The 23,358-nt window shown below is 39.7% G+C and overlaps 3 protein-coding genes across 3 annotated transcripts in view; 1 reads left to right on the plus strand and 2 right to left on the minus strand.

Annotated features, from left to right (window-relative positions):
* LOC144082636 (LIM and calponin homology domains-containing protein 1-like) overlaps positions 1-1,150 on the minus strand; it is a 29,909-nt gene extending 28,759 nt beyond the window's left edge. Inside the window, exon 1 of the mRNA XM_077609911.1 lies at positions 858-1,150. Coding sequence (XP_077466037.1) covers positions 858-947 — 90 coding nt within the window. The 5' untranslated portion in view covers positions 948-1,150. The remainder of the gene's footprint in view (positions 1-857) is intronic.
* Positions 1,151-2,765: 1,615 nt separating this feature from the next.
* Positions 2,766-3,984, plus strand: LOC144082966 (transmembrane O-methyltransferase-like). Its single transcript, XM_077610473.1, has 3 exons — positions 2,766-3,063; positions 3,124-3,320; positions 3,667-3,984. The coding sequence occupies exons 1-3, from the start codon at positions 2,802-2,804 to the stop codon at positions 3,982-3,984; spliced, it is 777 nt and encodes a 258-aa protein (XP_077466599.1). The 5' UTR covers positions 2,766-2,801.
* A 317-nt stretch (positions 3,985-4,301) lies between these two features.
* LOC144082343 (cathepsin Z-like) lies at positions 4,302-5,991 on the minus strand. Its single transcript, XM_077609445.1, has 6 exons — positions 5,829-5,991; positions 5,434-5,597; positions 5,171-5,350; positions 4,900-5,050; positions 4,562-4,724; positions 4,302-4,486 (listed from the first exon to the last, which is right to left on the minus strand). The coding sequence occupies exons 1-6, from the start codon at positions 5,951-5,953 to the stop codon at positions 4,364-4,366; spliced, it is 906 nt and encodes a 301-aa protein (XP_077465571.1). The 5' UTR covers positions 5,954-5,991; the 3' UTR covers positions 4,302-4,363.
* Between the last annotated feature and the right edge of the window lie 17,367 nt (positions 5,992-23,358).

Genomic DNA, 23,358 nt, shown 5'->3' on the forward strand with positions numbered 1-23,358 from the left:
ATAATGTTGCTATATTTTCCCCCCAGAAATGTTGCCCTAAATTAATGCCTTAGTCTTTGTGAAGACAATATATTTTGGCAGATGGTCAATGTCCATGTAAAAAATAAACTGTCCATTTTCCCTTTCAAAGTAGCTCTTAAATAGTTGTACCATGGAATATCATAGATTGATTTCCAAACCCATGTATTCATAATTGTTGTATAGCCATATTTTGAGATCATCCTTATCAGGAGCCTTGCATTGCAAATTCTTTAGGATTTCACCCATGAAGTCAAATGAGAGCAAATAATTTTTTGGTACACATATGCTACTTTTAGTGCCATTTTAATTTGTTTGGGTCACCGAGGTAGTATTTTGACACAGCAAAACGTGAAAAATTAAATTAGAAAATTCAAACATATTCATCTAATGAGAAAATCCAAACATATCCATCTAATCCATCTGATTTTGATATCCAAATTGTGAAGCTCGGTCTCCACAATTTGGAACACAAAACAGTAAGAACAACAAACCGACTTACTATCCATTTGAATCGGAGCCTTGCAGTCAATGGCGCAATTCACCTGTAAATCCACCTGTTGGCATTCAAGCAACATCAATATTTTCAGTTCATCTACACCTGCAAACGATGCATGCACTAGGTTAGGTGTGGGACTAATGGAGACCCCCTCTCCCCTTCCTCACTATTTCAGCATCTTTACCTTCCTTGACCAAATTCGTGATGGGCGACCATTTTCCCCCCTACGTCACCTTTCAACAGGTGACGAGACAACGAGTGAAAAGATGCCAAATTGCAAAAAAAAAAAGATGACACCAAACACGAGGATAATCCGATTTTGGAAATGAGGGGGGTTTACCTCGATCCATTTCTGCGCCTCCCGGAAAGCGGACGCGGTCGCCGGCTGATGCTGATGCGACTGTCGGGTGGGTGTCGCCGAATTTTCCATGGCTGAGCGTGATCGGAGCCGGTTAGGCTTCCCTCCCGAAATTGGAATGTTTATTCCGGATTAGTCGTCGTCGGCCAGTTATGGTACCGGAGAAGCAATCCAGCCGCGGTGGCTCCCCTCCGTTTGGGCTGCACGGCTGCAAGTGGTGAGGTGGGCAAGCTAGCGTCAAGTTAGCCTCAGTCATTGCCACTAGTTCCGGTGTCGGTGCTCGCAGTTGGAATACAAATAAAAGCCACACGCAGGTGGCAATTTCATGAGGAGTGTACCTTTTGACCGCGTGACGTAATAAAGACGAGCGTTCGAGCTGCATGTCATTTGAAATGCTGGCGCCTGTGGACGTCTTTGTAACGTGGCTCGAGTATATTTATTGTGTGCTTTTGCGATGAAAGTTGAAAAAAGACACACACAAAGGCAACGTCCTTCGTATTCATCCAACTTTCAAATCAGTCCCATTTTTTAAAATTGTATTTTTCATCATTCGCTATTCAATTTTGATAGATGGCTCGTAACAACGACAGAAAAATCATTTATTTATTGCACTTTTGTGTGAGAGATAAACAAAAATTGCCTAAAATATTTACTGCAACATTTCTGTTGAATACAGCAACATAGTATATTTTTTTCCCAAGAATTGTCTTAACTGACTCTGCCATTGACAATGATAGACGTCCAATTCATTTAAACTGGGATGACATCTTGCAGAAATCTTACGTTTGCAAGAAAAAAAACTTTTTTAAATGACACGCCACAAACACAAATTAAAGCAAATACAGTGGGGACACATATTATAAAGTATATTTACAAAAGAAGCAAAAGTAATTTCTGCAGAGAGAAATTCCCATTAAAATGTTTTAGAACTGTTCGAATAAAGATAACCACGTGATCAAAACGGGTCACTCTCATTGGTCTATAAGCTGCCAGGTGAGGGGCAAAGTAACATACAGGTAGTTAAAGGAAGTGTATGGTTTTTAATCACACGCGAGTCATATTCAATCATTTTTAGATTATTTATTTATGCAGATGCACTTATACATGCTCTTATTGTGCAACAGAACCGGATCTACAAAGGTATCCAAGCAAGTGACGACTACCTTTTGCAATAAGCAGGATAATTATATAACACATCAACAATACCTTATCGAAAGGTGAGCTATGATACAAGTGTGAATAAGATACATATTTACCTAAAAAAAAGTGTCTGAATTCTTTTCATCTGGTCCTCAGGCGTCCTGGTTGCCATGGTAGCCGCAAAAGTGAAGTACTAGTCGATCAGGGGTTTATTTGCAAGTCAGCTGTTGCGTCTGTGCATGACAGAAGCAAACGCAACCTGCTCTTGGTAAGTCTACTGCATCGCTTTTTAAAAAAAGGATCTTTTTATACGGATTTGTATTTCAACATGATCTATTCCTGTTTAGAATTTTTGGTCTTTAGGCCAACAAATGTTACTTTTGAAACAAAGTTGGAAAGATTCGTCTTAATCTTTGTAGTTATTCTATATATTTTTAAACAATATTTGTTTCATTTCAAAAAGTTTTCAAAGACAGTGTACGTATACTGTATAAAACTTGAAAATAATACTAACAGTAGTACTAATATTGGACAACAGATGGGGCCAGTCATTAACCTGATAAACTAATGTAATACAATGTGTAATGCAACCCTCTCTTGTGGTTTTATTTCAATATTTATTGAATTTAATCACTATATTGTTTTCATTTTCAGCAGTTTTATTCCACTGCAACATTTTAATCAATTTAGTATATCCCCAGTCATTACAAAGTAGCTTTTCCTTACTTTCCTCAGTCTGCTGCAGGTTTTGAAGCCCCCAAATTATTGCAGCAGAAACCCATCAAAATGTCATTTTGGCCAATGATGGCGTCTTTGCCTCTCCTTCCCGCCATCGTGCTGGGGTTGGGTCGCCACCGCGCACGTGCGGCCCAATTGTGTTACGTCGTACTGACCTGGATGTTGAGGCTGCTGCGAGGACAGGTCTGCGCCACGAAAACACACAGCTTTGTCTTTTCGCATTGCACCCACGGCAATGCTAACAGTGTCTTGGAGGCCTTTGACGTGTACGCAGAGACCCATGCCTCCGCCTCACTTGGCCCGCAGATTGGTCAGTATTCTCCTGCTCAAACTGTCAAATAGGGTGGAAGGCCTCACAATTATGTCACAGGTCAGGCCTTGAACGAGGTGGTCAAGCACGTGCGACCCTCGAGGGTGCTGGAACTCGGGATGAATTGCGGTTACGCCTCAGTGCTCCTCCTGCGTCTGCTACCACCTGATGGGAAGCTGCTTACGGTAGAGCAGGACCCTGCGGTGGCCGACCTTGGGGAGGAGATCATCCTGGTGGCAGGCTTTAAACAGACACAGGTAGGAATTGAAATACAAACTACAGGGCATGAGACTTCCAATCCATTTTCACTGGACTTTAACTAACTCAGTCCAAATGGATTAGACATCTCGTGCCTCAATGGCACTGAAAGATGATCATTCCTGTCCCAGTGTAGATGAGTTGGACATCTATTGGTGCCAATGGCATGCAATGAGTTAAATACGATGAAAACTAATCAAATTAAGTGTTACTTGTGACGTAACAGTATTTGTTTTTATTCATTTAAATGGAATGATTTTAAATGACCTATAAAAGGTTCAAGTGTCAACTTTTGTGTAGCAGTTCACTTTAATGATCTCAAACTGTGACATGAAACACATGTAGTTCCAGGTTTTGACTGGCAGCTCAGGTCATATCATCCCAACACTGCAATCTCTTCTGGAAGAGGCTCCAGGGACCAGCAGCACTTTCAACCTAGTGTTTATGGACCATGATCCACAACAGTACCTTTTGGATCTCCAAGCACTGGAAAAGGAGGGTCTGCTTTGCCCTTCAGGCTGCTCTATTATTGCCATCATCAGAAACCAGAGAGTTCTCAAAGAACTTAGAGAAATGGTCCAAGCAAGACCAGAGTGTTATATCATCAAATCATTAAATAATGAAATGATAGAGCTCTTTTTTCAAAGAGTACACAGTAAATAAAGCCTACATGATTGTGTAGAGTATCCCTTGAACAGCAAAAGTAATACAATCTTAAAAACATCTTATACACTCAGGTTTATGGTCCTCAAAGTGGCAAGGCTTTAACATTTAAATTAGGCTTGAGGAATCAAATACTTCCATTACTGTTAATTCAGCAGATTTGTACAATTTTTCCACTGTGAAAGGATTTTTTTTTTTTAATAGTAGGAATTATTGTATTCAAACCAACTTGGCAAGAGAATATCAAATTCTTTTCAGGTGAATAGCAGGTGGCCAACTATTCTTTGACATCCAGTAGCATTTAAAACAAAAAGGAGTTTTCACTAACAGTTTTATTTCCATGATTTGGACACAAGACTTAAACATGTGTTCAATACATCTAATATTTAGTTGGTACAATGACATCACCATACATGCAGTCTTCCTCTATAGCCAGGTTGTAAAAGGGTCCACTTCCTCCTTTGTAGGCACTGGTCACAATCCTGAGCCACCCACGCTCACCCTAATAGTAAAATGTCAAGTTAGAAGTGCTACAAAACCAAGCAGTTACTGCCGTCTCATTCAAATCACAACTAACCCAGGGCTCTCCCCAAGAGTTGCGTACGATCCAGTATTCTGTGCCGTTTTCAATGCCCCAGCCGGCCACAGACACAATGTGGTTGATCTGAGGATCTTTGACGTATTCCATGTACAATCCACCAGTGTAAAGATCCAGTTCCTCCGTGGCCATGATTGCACAGCTGCAGGATTGAGAGAGGCACATGATAGATTTCAAACTGCCATTTAATATTCAACTCAAAAGAATAACTTGCTGGCGAAATATCGTGCACATGTATATTTTAACCATTTTCTGATTCAATGAAAGCTATAAAAAGGAAGTGTTACTCTACAAACAACCAAGAATTTTTACAAAACCTGATAGGTCCTCTCGTGTAGATTTCTGCCTTCATTTTGTCCCGTCCTGTGATGGCACCGTAGTCTCCAACTCTCCACAGAGTGTAGTTACGGACTTTGTCACATTGCCCAAAAGTGACACATGTCCCACATGCATTGAAAGGATGGCATTCTGCAGCCAGAAAAGAGATTATACACAATGACTAAAAATAACTCAAACTCAAGTTCATCAACCAAAAATTTAAGTTGGTCAGGCAATAATTTTGCAAGAAACACCTTACACAACACTTACTTTGATCAATGGCCTGGTAGTTGTTGCAGGTCTCGTCCGGGATGCCGTTCTTGTGGGCATATTCCCACACTCCACCATGATCACCTCCGTGACAGGTACCAGAGTCTGCACAGTCCAGCACGTGCTGGACTGACAGGTAGGCTGAAGGCCATGCAGCTCTCCGCTTGATGTTGATGCGATCTGCCGAGAAGTTGGTATAAAACTGAATGTTTCCTTTTTCTTTTTGTAAATTTAAACAGTTCAGACATTCAAAGAAACCTTACCCGCCATGGCACTGGTGCTCCCATGGGCCCAACAGGACCCACAGTACTGGGGAATGTGCTGGTTGCGAGTGGCACTGACATAGTTGACGCCATCGATGTTCCTCCAGTCCCAAGACTTGGGCAGCTGCACCAGGGTGAGGATCTCATGGGGCCGCAGCACAGTTCTGAAAGGAAAACATAATAATGCGTGCTTTGTTTCCAGTTACTAATAAAAAGCTACCGTGTAATGAAAGCAAAGTCATTTGCATTTATCTGCCTTATATACTTTGAAGTGCACAATGTTTCACTTAATAAGCATCAATTCAAGCACATACCAAAACAAAACCTCTTACAGGCATTCATCTCTCAGTCATTTGTAAAAGTAAGGGTAGAATTGCAACAAAAAAAGAACTCACTTGACTCCCCAGTCTGCTTTGCGAGGGACGGGTCGATAACAGCGAGGCCTCTCGCTGAAAATGCTTCCCCCCAATATGGCCACAGGCCACGCAACCAAAAGGAAGGACCACCACAGCAAGGACATGTTGAGCAGACTTCAGCACAGTACAGTCAAGACTGACTCTCGTCCAAATTTAAGGAGGTGGAAGTGGAACATGGCAATTAGGCTTGATTGGTATCCACAGCCAGCCTACCATTAGTCCAATTAGTCACATGATGCCACAACCAAGGGCAGTTCGGCAGTTGACTGGTTAGTGCATAGGAAGGGACCTTTTAGATACCCTAACATTTACAAGGAATTGACCAACATTTAACTAATTGCTTGAAAGTAACACCAATATATATACAATTCATTTAAACTGGGAGGACTGGCTCTGATTTCTCATTTTTCAGTGCCATTGACGGTGCTAGACGTCTGACTCCTTTTGAGGCAATTTCTCTGTAATTACATAACACCTCCACTTGCTGGCGCTCTTTCCTTGACAAAATTACAACGTGGCTGCTTGATTCAGTGTAAAACATTAATTAATTCAAATAAGAATGGGATACATTAGAAGGCATTTGTTTCCCCTTTCATCTTTTAAAAACCCTCACATTTCAAGATGACGTTTAAACATTGTATCTTTGCAATTTTACTCCATTTGCATGAAATTTACACAAACACAAAGATGCACAAATTGCATAGTACATGTAATCATGAATAACATATTTCATATACAGTGCACATACATAATGTACCTGTAAGTATGCATACAAACACACAATTATGTAAATTTACATATACATTTATATACATATAAGTGTCACATGTGCAGTAAAATAAAATGATTACTATGACAGGAATTGATTACTACTACAGGACAGTATAATGCCTGTCAAACTGTAAATTTTTAATTTCTTACAATAGTTTCCAGCTAAACGATTAACTGCCATTGCGCCTTCTCAGATTAATTCGGGTCACGCACCTGGTGAAAGAATGATTGAAAAACATCCATTAAAAAAACATCTATTCAGATATCTATTGGGAAAAAAAATCTAGATTGAACTGAATGACCCTCATATCTCAGTTCCCCTTGTGACCTCCTGATAAAAACGCTCACTGGTTCTTTCTTTAATCTCATGGAGAGATCTTAGAACGTCAAGCAGCCCTACCACCCACTTTTGATCCCCAGCTTAAACCTGCAAACACACACACACACACACACACACACACACACACACACACACACACACACACACACACACACACACACACTCCTGTACACTCCCTGTGGAGTGACGGAAGATGGAAAGAAAATAGACCTCCCACCACGCGGCATTTTAAGAGGGTTGAAACCTCTCCCAATGTTCTCTCGGGATGAAGAGACCTCCTACGCTTAAACATTCTCAATTTTTTTTTTGGCATCAATAGTGGGATACTGTCCATGTAACGTACTTTGCTGAAAACTAAACCTGGACCCGTGATGTCCTTGGACATTTTAATCATTGTATTCTACATTGACGTGTGGTTGCCAACACAAATTGTATTCCGGGAAAAAACAACTCTCGATAGATGGGTGATTTGCGGCCGCAAGCTTAGTTTTTGGCCGCAAAAGCGGGAGGCCGGCATGAAAATGGGCCGAGTTAGTGCACTGCCCTTGGACATTTGAATTGTTCTATTGTACTTTGATCAATAACATGGGTGTAATTTTCAAAAGTCCCATGCTTCTCAAAACTTTCACAAGTAAAACCTCCAGAAATATTTGGTTATTATTGAAGAGCTAACAAGCAAAGTACAGTTGCACGATCATGTTGCGTATCCATTTACAATGCGACTCCAGTAATTCTTGACGGTCTCACATATACACTCTAATAGTAATGTCTAGAGTGATGATAGATAGAAAACGGAGAAATTATTTGGGGGTAAATTTAAAATATGAGTGACAAAACGGAATTTAAATGTATTTTTTATTTATTAAATACATACACGTGTATTTTTATGATTTTCTTTACATTTCTATTCCTTTTTTATTTTTTAATGATTTTTTATTTTAGGATTTTAACATTTTTGCTGTACTATTGGATTTTATTTTTATTTTTTTAATTGTATTTTTCAAACATTTATTCCTCCTATATTTGTTAACTCTAGCTGCCACCCTGCCCCTACAAATGGTTTGGACGTTTACTGATGAAAAACTAATTTCAATTCACTGCAGAAGGATGATTGGACACCACATGATTGGACGTCGAGCATCGTTAATGGCATGAAAGAGTGAAACGTAAATTCAGGTATTTGGTTACGAGAAAATAGTAACTGTATAGTGTTGCTGTATTTATTTACAACTCCAAACAGCTGAAAGTGTTCAGTCATCATTTTTTTTCTCGATTTTTTTTACACTTGGCACTACCAATTAATGCGGTGATTGACAGGTGGTGTTGCAGAGGCCTCAGCCCTACATGGGGTCAGCAGGGACTCTATCTCAATTAAGGACATGCTCACACATGGGAACCTGTTCTGATATTTATAGAATAACACAGAAGAGGCCGAGACCTGGCGCGGGTCATCGCTAGCTTCTCACAGATGGGAAAGTGCAAAGTGTCACCAGGTCCAATAGTTAAGCTATACAACCTTGTTTTTGAGTTGTAAATAAATGTACTTCCATTATAACTTCAAAAACGAATTGAAAAAATATGTCAGATTATCCGTTTGTTCAGTCACTTTTCTTTCATTAACAACACTAAATATGTTGATTTGCGAGCCAGATATTTACATTTGTGATTAAAAAGAAGGCACAAACATACGTATCCCCAAGCACGTGGTGCTCATAAATCAAAAGTTGTGTTAAATAATGTTGTTTGGCCCCTTTACATTCAATTAGCACCCTGAATGGCCTCCAGCCTTATTCTGAATGTCATTTCCATCAATGAAGCAGGTGACACAATGGACCCCCACTCCCCACCCCATGGCCCCTTCAGGTATTTTTCTTTCCTCGCTCCTCTTGCTCCAGCATCCTCATGGGGGGGTGTAGTACAAAAAAATCCAATGAAAAAAAAGGTGCATCCATATTTGGCAGAGCTTTTGTCTCCTCTGACAGCATAATGGGGTGGAGAACCCAACCTCCAATAATGAATTGGATTAGTTGTGCACGGTATTAGGAAAATGAAAAGGGCGGACACTAGGGAGGAGTCTTAATTTGGATTTAATTGTGTGGCTGTCGAACATTTTGGTAAACAAAAAGAAACACATGACTAAGAGTTCTGTTACTGTTTTGTTAGAGTTTTGGGTGGACGGGTACGTTTTCCTTGTGGAAAGTAAGTCCGCGTGATTCTTAACAGGCAAACATCACTCACCAGGAAATAATACTCCCACTAAGACGTACAAAAACACGTGGTTTAAATACACAGACAGGGGCTGATGACAATCACAAACACCTGGGTCACACAAGAAAAGGAAAGCCAAAAGTCAAGTTTGTTGGGTCAGAAATGGCTTGTTGTGATAATTGCTGCCACCTCCAGGAATGGCATGGAATTACTGATCACCTAAGAAAATGAAAAGAATACATGGAATTGTTGGAGGATTTTTCACCCCTTAGCTGCCAATTTTCAGCAAAACCTATCCTGGACAGGGTCAAGAAGAGCTGGAGCACTGCATTAAAAAACATGAAAATGCAGCACCCACTTGAAATCCAGTTATACCATTGTTTTTTTTTTAAATATTAAAATGAATATACTGTACCTTAAATGATGAAATGACAGGCACGTGACCTCTGTGTTCAACGCCAAACACCTCACAGAAAGACAAAAAAAATCACTTCTTTGTCCAAAAGAGAAGCTGCAGACTTCTTTTTAGACTTGAGCAGAATGTCAAGAATTGACCCCCAGGATGCTCTCCCGAGGGGAGCCCCATTCCTTTGTGAAATTCAAAAAGGTCATGGCGGCGGGCTTTCCCTTTTCAGAAGACGACAGAGGTGAAAAAGACGTGTTAGGGGCCCATTGAGGGAGTCTTCTATCTGCTTGTGGCAAGAGGCGACACACGGCAGGCGTAAAATACACCCTAGATGCCTCTTAATATGCACAAATAATTATATCATACTAGACTTCATAGCTCGTCTTTTAAAAGTGAAAAAAAAAACAGGAGTGGGACTTGATTTTAAAATGATCTAATTAATCAGAGGCTTTGGAATTAATCCATCTTGATTCACGTCATAGCTATATTTGTCCCAAAGGGCTAGTAGTTTTTTAATTGAAAGGATTTTAGTATGCAATAAATGCATTTCAATACAAAGCAGTAGAAAACTTGAATAATAATAATAATAATAATAAAGATGGAGAACCTAAGGGATCTGAAGTTGAAGTGCTATTTATAAGACAATTAAATCGTACATCTTTCTCCTAAAAATCAATTGAGGATCCCCAATTTTTTTTGCCATATGCTCAGCCATCACATTGATAAAAAAGAAGAAAAAAGAGAATGTTATGTAGAATGTAGTTAAGTATGGCATAAATACACTCATATATACAACAAGCTGTTCCTAATGATGGCAGACATTATAAAGACAAATGCAAAATAGAATCATTATGCAAATGCACCATAGCCTCATCCATTAATATACTTGCACCATTAAACTACACACGCTGCAGAAAAAATATACAAGGTGACCTTGGCTTTTAGGCCAAATACCCCTCCATCAATAACAATCTATTTATTATAAGACTACTTGACTACTTTGTTTACCTAAAACAGCCCCCCAACTCTGTGTGCGTTTGTGTCTTTTGTGTGCACTTTCATTTAAATATTTATTGTATGCATGTCAGAGCTGGAGGGGAGTGCTTGGAATTACCGCACTTGCTCGTTTAATTGCCAAAAGTGACGCGCACACACGTACATGCGCACACAAATACACACTTTGGGTTGGAGATGTTCCCTTTTTCTTATTAATGAGGCAGCTGCAGTAGTTTGACATTTTAGGTTGGGCCTGCATATGCAAATGAGGCTGCAAGGACCGCAAATGACTACATTGCAATGTAATGCCGATTACATTTGGACAAAAAAGACCCCGAAATATTTGAATTGTAAAATACTGTAGTGAAATAATGTACGGTAACAAACTAGTTTCAGATGTGTTGACTGGATTTGTAATGCATATCAATGGTGGAGACGCGGTATCATGAATTGGAGTAAATAAGGTACATTAGAGTTGCATATGATCATAAACATATACATGTGGTCCATTAGAATTGGAAAAAAAGAAAAAGAACAAATGTGTTATGAATACAATACACTGGGGTTGTATGGGACAAGTGAAAATACGGGTTGTTAAGAACATGACATGAACGTGATGGCCATAAAGAGTCGATCAGTATCTCCTCATGGCGGTGTGTGAGGAAATCATGATTACCAGCAGCAGCTAGCCAGTTTCCAGTTGACTTGTGGTTTCAGTAGGTCATCCCACTGCATGCTGTTCTACCACTTGAGACACGCTACCCCTGATAAGCTTAATTGCCATCCTCCGCTCTCCCCAAAATTCTGCCGTGCCTTTCTGGATCCTCCATTTGTCTTTGTGTAATGAAATCCCCGGAGTCCCACAAGCTGCAGATGTACACCCCCACAATCCCCTCCTATTGCAGGAGCTATTAAACACAGAGACATGGGTCGGTGTTTCTCTCTTATCACCGACCTTGTTAATCCCGGACCTTTTCCACCCTGAGGCCCCGCTTGGCTAAAGGAATAACCATAAATCAGCAAGACACCCATTGGGATTTTACTGGAAGTCAATGGAGAAAGACTAAACATGTCGAGGGACTTTTTTAGTTCTGTCTGTTGCTTTTATTTATTAATTTATTTTACATTATTTTTAGTTTATAGCAGCTCCCTGTAAATTTGTGGTTGCCTTTTTGTGAGGGTGCTTGGGCAATAAACATCCCCATTATTTCCAATGGCAAAAACTGACCCCATAGCAACATAAAAGGTAAAAAGTTTTACAAAAGAAACTGAATTACTAGAAAAACACACAAAACCTGCAATAGTAAAATTGCTAGGTCGCAAAACCACAAAAAAAACTATGACAAAAACCCAATTAACATGACAAAACCACAAAAATTGAGGACAAATAGAGTTAACAAGGAAGTAATGGGAAAATGCCACCAAAATAAGAGGAACGCATCCCCATCGATTTTCTCCCCTAGAATTTTTCTTGGATGTACCCAGCTTTCCAGTGGTTTGGAATGTAGCATATATGGGCGACATGGTGGGTTGAATCAGTCTCCCCTTTCCAAATATGGTCACATCCTATTCAGTCCAGATGGCCCAAATCAATGTGCAGCAGTCCCAGCATCATTTCTCATGCTTAGAGGGATTCTTCAGCCGGAAAGGATCCATTCATTGTTCACAGAGGTCATCCATATGTTCCAACAGACCTCAATACGCATCAGGCTGTGTATTTACGTATTTATTTGCTTCCCAAGAATTAAGATGCTAGCATCCCAAACCTCATTAGGACATCACATAGTTTTTTTTAGGGCATTTTTGCTCAATTGTTCCTCAATTCCCCTAATTATCTTTGGCTATACGATGATTCATTTTAAAATCGCCAAATTTTGCCGGGGCGGATACAGGGTGTCCGTTTCAAGGGTCTCCCATGTTAGTCTTTTCATGTTTGACATGATCTAAAGCTCTGGCCAGGGGCATATTTACTCAATTCCTTTTGAAAATCAGTCGGGCGGCACACGCGGGAGGAGCCATCTTGTGTTTCAGCTCGGAAAGCCCTCGAAGAAAAATACGTGTCATCATCGGTGGCACAAAAGGGTCAAAGAAAACGGGAATTAAGGAATCCAGAACTCATCCCCAGCCTCTCGCTATGTGATTTATTGGACAGTATCAGGGAGCAACCAGCATAAATGAGTCCATTGTTGTGAGAGTTCACTTTAGCGGTTCAGGCTTGAGTTTGCAGTGATACATAATTAGTAAGATTTTCATTATTGTCTTTCTTGGGCCAATTACATTCGCAGAAACATCACCACATTTTGCAGCTGGGAGCATGAGCAGTTAACATTAAATCATTGATTCATTTAGTCATTTTCTGTACCGCCTATCCTCTCAAAAGTCGTAGAGAACATTAAATTATATTATATTGAAATTAGGAGCTTTTCCAGTTGAGCCCAAGAGACAGTTTGACATAAGAAAATAATTCTTATGAATGTCACAAACCTTTGTCCCCAAACAACTGAAGTGCATACAGGAAAAATGTTCCATGGAGTTTCTGCTGCTTATTTAAACAATAAAAAAATATATATATATTCATATAAACAGTATGCTTCGAATGATTTAACACTCACCACTACCATAATGCCATCTTAACCTTGACTGAAAAGGGAACTTATCACACAGAACACATCGTGATATAATCATAACTCTTGCTGCAGTGAGCGTGAGTGCCGCAGGACAACAAAGACATTTAGTAAATATTCATTAAGTGGAGTGAAATGGCACTCAGTTAAAGTGACTTTTCTTTCTTTTTTTAATTCAAGGAGCCTGACTGTTCGTGAGCTGTTAGGAAATGTCCCACTAATGGCACGCAAATGTCATTTCAAGGCGGCAAAGAATATTGCATTGCGTAAAAATTGCTGACTGAAAAAGAAAAATATCACAAAAGAGTTAATCTTCACAATTAATGTGTCACCGCTATAAGATGCTTTTATTAAAAAAGGGTTAAATGCCTTCTTTGTCAACTTTTGAGTAGCTATCCACTGTAGCCACGACTGTCGCCGAAAGGTTTAAAGTGCACACAGTCAATAAACAATAGATGATAATGTAACACTGCAAAAAATGTTGAATATTTCCCCACCCACTCATGTCTTGGCTGAATACTCGTAATCCAATATCCATGGAAATGGAGAATAACTAAATTAGGAAACAATATATGCAGGTCGGGTCCTGTTCTCTGCATGTGTACGTGCACTAGAAAGAAGAAAATGATGGTCGCCGTGGTAACAGCTGCGGGATACTTGCCCGGGCAAGCAACGAGCAGTCAAGTTGGCGAGGATGAAAAGAGTCAACATTTACAGAAACTAATAGGATTTCCAACATTGCCTTGAGGAACTCCACGCAAAATGCATTTTTTTTTTATTTGAATTGATGCAAAAAGGGGTGTTTTGGTAGTAAAATAACCAGAAAAGAACTATAGAAGAACATCTTATGCTTAATTTTATATATATATATATATATATATATATATATATATATATATATATATATATATATATATATATATATATATGTATGTATATATATCTATATATACATATGTATATATATGTGTGTGTATATATATATATATGTATATATATATATATATATGTATGTATATATATCTATATATGTATATATATAGATATATGTATATATATGTGTATATATATATATATGTAAAGTTTTTATTTTCTGCATGTTTTAAATCAAAGTTACTAAGTACATAATTGCAATATACTTCATAATACTGAAACAAGAAGGGGGAAAAACATGTTTAAAAAATTATGATCCAAAAATGATGTTCTGCCAGTGATGCGAAGGGGAAATAAATTGTTCTTGTTTTGCCAAATTTGGAGGTCAAACCTATTATTTTTAATCATTATGCTTTAACCTTGATATATTAGGGGAATTGCTGTCATCTTCCATGTAAACAGCTGTCAGCCCTTTATAATGAGAATAAAGGTCACACACAGAGTAAGAAAAATACTTATCCCATATAACTTTGAAAGAGTTCCTAACGTAGAGATGTGACAAAACAGTGCCATCAATCATCATCGGTGGGGGGTGTCAGATGGGCCACCAAAGTGGCGCCAGCTGGTCATGCCTACTGTAATCTGTGGGGCTCGCACTAGGGGATAAGATATCCACGCCGTTGGTGGGGGGTTACAATGACGTGCGTGGAACTTGCTATAGGATTCCCTGGTTCTGAAAGTTGTTGGCCAAAGAATGGGTCAATTAAAAATGAAAGAACTGAAAGTAGGGAGAAATTTTAGGACACCAACTCTGGCAAAAAGCTGGGAAAACGTTGTTTCTCTGATAGTGTTGCACTCATATCATTATTTGGCTCCTGAAAACATTTGGAAAACATTTCTTTTCTTTTTTATACTGATATTATCGCTAGCTCAGACTCTGTATAACTCATTGGCTGCAATTGATGGCGCTAGATGTCCAACCCACTTCAAATAATTGGATGTCTTCTAGTGATACACTCATTTATGACATCCCTGGAAGAGCAAGATGTCTCACTGTATTTCACATGAATATGAAAACTCAGTGTTAGAATCTACCTTAAAGTACTAGCGGTGTGTTTTCCCTCAATATTGCACCTGCGTTTTGACCTGATAGCACAATGTGTTTTGACACAGCTCAGCGCAAACAGTCTCGATGATGTAATAAAACACAGCTGTAACAGCTGAGCCCCCTGAGATGGTGTTGGGTGATGGGTGGCAGTGGAGGGGCGGCAAATGAGATACGGAGCGTCGTCCTCCAAACTACCTGTCGACATCCATCCGTCATGCGTTGGGCTTTTCTCCCAGTTATTAGAGCGAGAAGCGGCTTGATGGAGAATCTTGTCGGCCACCTCTGACAGCTCAGGTATAAGTCCTTAACACCACTCCTAGCACCACCATAACATCTTATCCCCCCCAAACACTCCTCCTCTTCATCTTCCTCCTCACCACTCCGAGCACATCAGCCTGTGCCATCAATCCCATTTCAAGTCAGTAAGCCTGGTGATGAATTGTCTCTCAACAGAGTACATGACGCTCCTCTGCCGAACTATATACATGATGTGATAACATTAAAATGATCTGCGGGCTTTTTCATAGCCTATAGCGGTGTTGTCACACTTTTATTAAGCTTGCACACATATTTTACATCAGCAAAATCCCACAGAAATGAAGATAGGGACCAAAGAACAATGTCTTTTTTTATCTCTGCTGGTAGAAAATAGTTCAGTTTCACAATATAATTATGAATACATTATGCATGTTCTATTTTAGCAAGAGCAATTTTGCCTGTTAACGTGATGATTTCTTATTTTCATTTTACTGATTTTATTATGTGTTAAATTGTTCATGTTTCATGTTTGTGCAAAAGAAATCCCAAATATCATAGTGGTAAGTTTCACATTTTAAGGACATAAATTTCCCATTTTAACATCACACATTTTGTTATGCGATTAGTTTTTATGATCAATCAATTTCATTTCAAATACTGTAGGTCGAATAGAATACTACTGATTTATGACACAACATTAAAGCCTTCAACATTATATGTGTGTTTTTACATATCACACTCCGTATATCAATGTGTAATCATTAATAATCCAGTGGGAAAATGACTGTCATAAATACATTAAAAAAATGTAGGGGGCAAGTTGATAAGTGTCCTCTCATAAAACTCACCAGTTAACATAAATACTCTATTCATACATCACTTCTTGTCCACAGTGAACCTAATCCTGAGTGTCATCGTTAAACTGTGGTGTCTGGTGATCAAAACATGGGATGAGGGGCTTCGCACAGGTCGTACTATATGGAAAAATGTCAGGCACAAACAAAAAGCACCAATTTCCACAACAGTAACATTCACAGCTGTACAAAATAGTCGGTTCAGGTTCACCTAACTGGCTAATGTATGCGGCTAACATCACAAAACAAGCTCTGCTGAACAACAACCTCTGAAAAAGCGAGGGCAAAAAATGAGCACGTTCTATATAAGGGAAATATTAAACCTTGAAGTCTGAATAAATCTTTGCTTGCAAATTTGTTGATTTTACAGTTCTCCAAATTGTATGTGTAAAAATTCAAGGACATAATCCACAACCATCTTTTTAAGTGGGAGTGCTGGCAGCAAATGAACGAATGTTGCTACCTTGCCCTCAAATCATCCTGACATCCTTAAGCATGACTTGAAACACTAATCTGAAAGCCAAACCTTTGCCTGACCCTGACATTTGAAATTTCAAAGTCTCAGGCTTTCAACCCAAAATTGAACCTTGATTCCCAATCTTGAAACACAACTTTGGCATTTTAGATCAAACTGTAACAAAGTCAAACAATTCCATGTTGCATTTATGCAGCATATCACCATGTGTGTAATTTACACCTTTCTTTTATGAGGCCCATTTTAATGGGTATTGCAAATATTTTTTCTCACATTTTACAAAAAAACTACTGCTAATGCCTGTAGTTTGATTGTGAGCAAGACAGAAAATGGATGGATGATTAGATGGACAACATTCAATGCATTTTTCATCAAAGGTCCAACAGCTGTGTAATGATAGCTTGGTAGTGGGTGGGCGACTGGTATCATTGGAATGTCATTTCAAGATGGGAGTGACCTCACTTTTCGGGAGAAAAACAGCAGAGAAATTGCACCACAGGCTCTCGACTCTCATCAGCTCGTCATCCCACCGCATTCCCACAACATCCTGCGTTATAAGTGTGACGGCTTAATGGCTTCCTGAGACCGGAGGCCAATGTAAGAACCCACGGTGTGTTTTCTAGCATTATGTTTAATAATTACATGTTACTTGGGAGGGGGAATATTTTCCAGTGAGGTGAAGACTTTGCTTCCAGGATAGATGAATATTAGAGACAGAGAAAGAGAACATAGTGTGTAAAACTTGTTAAAAATGCTCTGAAATAAAGAACACATGAAAAACTACTGAACTCTTGTCATTTTCAAAATGCTCTGAAATAAAGAACACATGAAAAACTACTGAACTCTTGTCATTTTCCACCTAGAAAACTAATTTGACACACATTTTGTTGGCTTTTACCAGTTCATAGACATTCCATGCTAAAGAATTGATCAAGGAATGTCTACTGTTTTTTGCAGCGATTCTGGTTGTGATGGAAAACTAGCAGATGTCAAAAATCTACAACTCATTCTAGTCGTGACGTCAATTTCTGTTTGGGTTTTTTAGCGGGCAGGGCAAAATTCAGTTGAGGAAGGAGAACTAAAAAGGAAAACCATGACTAAAATAGTCTGACCCTGGCTTGACACCAGAACTGAAAAGCCCTTTTCTCTTTACCCTCCTTCAAATCAACTGATCCCATTATGATAGGCCCAAAGGCATATTAAAGCAGTCAGGTTGAGTTGAGTTGTGCTCAAAGTGCTTTGTTGTGATTGACACTCAAACCCACCAACACGATCTAAACCAAATGTGAAACGGCGGGACCCCCAATGATACATATTTATGTGCGCCACCGTGGAAATGCTATCCCAATAAATCTGACCATGTCGCATCTGGGGAGCAAACATGAATTATATATCAGCTATAGACACTTCACTCAGCAAATAAGGCGGAATAATGTGAAACGGGATGCACTTTCACGCTGCTAAACTGGGGGGACATCTTCGGCGGTGAAATGTCAAAGTCCTGAAAAGCCACGGGAGATACATTCCTGGATTTGTAAGAGGGATTTTCCCTGCCAGCAGATGAGGGCGAATATTAATGAGGCGAGGAAGTGCGCTCCTCCACTTTTGTGCTGCCCCGAGTCATCGTGACAGCATGGAGGAGAGGTCGCATTCAGGAAATTGATACCACCAGATCAGCCTGAGGTCACATCTGGTAGTATAAAAAAAATCCTTGGTGATATTAACCCTTACCGAGTTCAAATTGGACAGCGTCTTTAGAATCCAGAAGCATTTGATGAGAAATTACCGTGACTATTTTGAATGTCTAGTTTAAATACGAGAAGCTACCTTGTCTAGAAGCACTTTTATATTTGACTATTGATGCCTTAGATTTTTCTTTTTTTCTAACTATTCCGCACAACAACAGATTTCTTATTTCTTACACCATATGTATATATCATGGCAAGAGACGTTATGTTTTCACATGATTCGCTTTTGTGGCCCACATCAAACCATGTGGCAGGCGAGATCTGTCTCCCGTTCTCTAAGAATTGATTGTAGTCAGTTTAGAGCCTGCACATTTTAAGAGTCATCAAATCACACGTCGTACACCAACATTCAACAGAGCCCGACCTCCCCCTTCCTATTCCAACCTGGATCAAGTAAACTCCCCGTCAGCACTTTCCCCCGCAGCCTGGCACTCTGTTTATTTTTGCAAGACACACACAGTTGAATAGACTTTCATAACCGGCGCATCCCGGCTTGTCACAACTCGTAAGCAAGCTGCCAGGCCGCTCGGGTCCCGCCATTCCGTGTTCACTCAACGGATGAGTGCGCCTGGCTCGGTCTCCTCGGGACGTTTGGAAAACTGCACCGCTCAGGATGGAGGAAGGAGGGAGGCAGGGATCGAGGGAGGCAGGGATCTAGGGTGGGTGGGATTGCTGTAGGTTTTTTTTTTTTTTTTCGCTGAGCAGGATAGCATGGATGCAATTTGATAGATGGACACAAATACTTTGGAATCCTCAGCCTTGTAGTTTTTGCTTTGCGCTTACTCGATTAGTGGCTCAAGTGGGAGTTTCCCAGCATTCCACAGTGGTTTCATCCGGTCTTAATCTGCACAGATTGGAATTAGTGTCTGCAGACACCTTTGATCTTGCCTCAAGATTCTGATTGGATGTGTGAAGTAAGGCGGCCACATTCCCTTTTTGGAATCAAGACAAGGACGGAGGCTTATTAGGACTGTTGCACCGATCCCATTCGATGCCCATTCCGACACCCGGTCGCTGGTGTGCCACGTTTTCAAAAATATAGACATTATTTTTCTTCATTCGTGCAGTATAACGGATGGTTACGATCCAGTATATGGTATATAAATGTAACTAGATTGGTATGTGAAATATAAATGCCATTTGTCCCTATTTAAAGCTAAACTACAGATGGAATTCCCATGAAAGCAGGAGTACTGTGATTCATAAAAGAGTAGCTGTCTACCTTAGGCCATATTTGACGTGTGAAAGAATCTGAGAGAAACACCAGCGAGCAATTATTAGCTGACTCAAAAGCCATTGGGCCCGAATGACAGCTGCTCCTTGTTCCCACACGTCAACTCTGGCGAGAAAAAAATCTGAAAACATGGTCTCACCTACTGGAAGTGGACACGGCGGGCCTGACGCGCTTACACTAATTTGTCCTACCTGCCATATGATTCTTCCTCAACACTCGGAGGGACGAATTCTCTACCTCTACCCGTGAGAATACGCCTGAAATATGCTATAAAATAGAGAGCTTGGAACTGGTATATTTCATGTTAAATCTAGGCCAGTATGCGTGATTGTGGAGGTTGGATTGTGGTGTCAAAAACTGGGTACACTACATTAGGTAGAATCTAATCGCCTCCTCAAGTGTCACTCATTACCAAAAACAGAAATGACTAATAATGCATTTGCTGCTGTTGAAAACTATGCACATTGAATTTATTCATACTAGGAACAGTTTAAATATTTTTAATGTCTTTCAGCATTAGTGGGAACCAATTCATGAAATAATGTAGTTGACGAGGTAAAATGGTCATTGGAAGGCAACCTTTGGATTTTGATTTCTCGTCAAAGAGTTAATTAGCTTGATCAAAACTTCCCTTTTCATCCATTTTTAACATTACAATTGAACTTTTTTTTAAATTTGTCAACTTCAGGATATAAATTGAACTCTATCCCTATTGAACATGACATAGCTTTTTCTACTTTAGGATAAAAAAATGTCACTGGTTGTTGATTTGTGATGATAAACTTCTATTTACAGGTCATTTGGGTAGCAGCACCTTTGACTTTTGTTTTGCTTTGCTTTGAGTAGCGAGTGTCACTAAATGAGCTGCGAAGTTAAGCCTCTCACCAGTCAACATGGGACACTTAAAAAAATGACCAGTTTCCCGAAAACGTATGTTTGACATATCAAATTCCCTGGAAATAACTGAGATTATTGGCTTTAAAGCCATGTCTTTGCTCTATTCAAGCCTTACAAAAGGAGACAAATTAACTCTTTAATGCTGCGTTGAGGATGTAGTCTGTAGCTGTAATCCAGCGCACGCATTTTCCGGCAAAACAACAAGGCGTCCATGAACAAGGCGGCCCTTTTGTCAATGGTTCTGTTATCGGGTCTGAAACCTGACACTGGCAAACACCTGTTCTTTTGTGTCATTTTTTGCAGCAGGGTCTCTGGCCCTCATCAAATCTCCCTCCTTTCTTACGCCTTTAGCTTTGTACTCGCCGCCGCTGTTGAACACCTTTTCTTTACACGCATGCATTTTTGTGCATTTTTGTCGTGATTGGTGGTGAAGGTTTAGGAGTATATTTTCCTGATGGCGTAGTACTCATCGCAATCAAAATAGCAAGGATAGTCAACCTGGAACACAATTTTTATCTTTTGAGTCACAATGGTGGGAATGCTGCAGTCCAGTACATTTAGTATCAAAATAAAACCGTGGTTGGCACATCAGCCTCACAATTCTGGGGTTGAGTGTTCAATCCCAGGTTGGTCATCACTGTGTGAAGTTTGTATGTTCTTCCCGGACTTGCGTGGGTTTTCTCCAGGTACTCCGCTTTCCTCCCAAAACCAAAACACTCTAAAGTGAGAGCGTGAATGGTTGTTTGTCTCCTCGTGCCCTGCGATTGGCTGCCCACCCATTCAGGGAGTCCCCCGCCTGGTGCCCGTAGTTAGCTGGGATAGGCTCCAGCACCCTGCGCGACCCTTGTGAGGACAAGTGGTTCAGAAAATGAAGGAATTTATGATCACTTTAATTTTGATTCACTTTCATCTTTTGTGATGAAAATGTCTAAAGAATGCATCATTCCGAGGATAAAGCCTTGAGTTTATACATTGCTGAATTGTATCCATCTACCTATTTAACCTTCACCTTTATTTTCCTGTGAAGCAATATGCTGATCTTCACTTCTCACTCTCATTTCGCATCAATGCCTCGCTCCCCAACGTCGCTACTACGCGCCCGCATGGAGGACGAGGTTAAAGTGAAAGAAAGAGAAAGAAGCCTTCCCTCATGTCCTTTCATTTTCTTTCTTCTTGAAAGCCAGCCTTTGTGAAGCGGGCCCGGGAGCAGCTCCAGTGTCTCCGAACGCAGCCTTTTCAACGCAGAACGAGAGTTGGGAATCTCACTGAGCCTATTCATGCGCTGCCAGGGCCTTCGCTTGTGTAGCGCGAGGCGAGGCGATGCGATGCGAAGATGACGACAACCATTGGGGAATGAAAGTCATTTAGTGAAGGAGGAGGGAAGACAATTCGCAGGGGAGTTTGAAATGTCATTTTAAAGGCTGTAGGCTGTCCTATGGGGTGAAACAAAAGAAGAAAAAGAAGGGAAAAAAACCTAAATATTGAGCTGTTGATGAGGTGGCCTCGAATTAACAATGCACAAACCCTCTTGTTGCAGGTTGTTCTCAAAACTTTTGGGCCAGGAATCCCTTCCAGAAAAAAAAATATGATTTCCACTCATATTCCTAATGCAAACATAACTAACACGAGCACTAAATGCCAAAGGAATTAAAACCTATGTTCGAGAAAAAACAACAACTCATCTTGTGGTTCAAAAGATCTTACTTGTGCGAATAAATGGAAAAAAAAATTAAAAGAACTGTGTCAAATTTTAGGGAAAAATACCTCCAAATAATGACATACAATGAGTTAAATACCATTAAAAATTAAAACAAGTGTTACTTTGGACTGTAACCAATGTGTATTTCTGTTTTTGATCATTTTAACTTCTTGATCAGTTTACATTAACATAGTTTTAATTTATAATAGTATTTATAATGATGTGATATGACATAAAGTGTGAACTTTTGAATAACTGTCCAATATAGTGACCGTGATATTTCATGAATGTGAATATTAATCCGGCAACAACAAATGTAAAAAGAAAAGTCATTACATTTGATGGAGGTCAGACATCATGAATAAAGCATGACAGGCTGGTGATTAACAAATCCATCAGCAATAATAAAAAGAACGGCGTGCCGGGCTCATCACTTTAACGGTCTCTAATCAAGCAGTGACACAAATAGTAAAGAAATAAAAAATCCAATTCATTATGAAGCCTCAGCACGTGGCCAAAGTGTGAAATAAAAGCAGGGATTGCAAGGTAAAAGAATACCATTTCACGGTCTTCTGTTAATAAGCTTAATAAGATCAGGAAAAAAAAAACAATAAAACAAAACACACTATAAACTTCACTTGCCCCCTTCACAGCCAAAATCAAATGGTCATCTAAACCTGTCAATCACATGGAGAATCTTGGTAGACACCTGTTGGTTCATTACTAAATAGTGAGATTGTTCTAAAATGATAAATTGGTTCTCTACTGTAGCATATTGATCAACTATTGGGGTACAAAATGTCACCATATATAACCATATCAATATATTGTCACACTTCTAGTATCCTATGGGATTTTTCTTATGTAAAATATGTCCCAACTCAACAAAAGTAGCACACTACTGGATTCGCCTGGTTGCCAAATTGGGTCAGTTATCGCCTGGCAAAAATTTCACATCCTGGCAGGGTGATCCAGTTTCAAGGGTGAAAATCAGACTTCCACTCCAAGCCATCCCAAG

This window comes from Stigmatopora argus, chromosome 9, assembly GCF_051989625.1.
Source record: "Stigmatopora argus isolate UIUO_Sarg chromosome 9, RoL_Sarg_1.0, whole genome shotgun sequence".
In the NCBI taxonomy this organism is placed as follows: domain Eukaryota; kingdom Metazoa; phylum Chordata; class Actinopteri; order Syngnathiformes; family Syngnathidae; genus Stigmatopora; species Stigmatopora argus.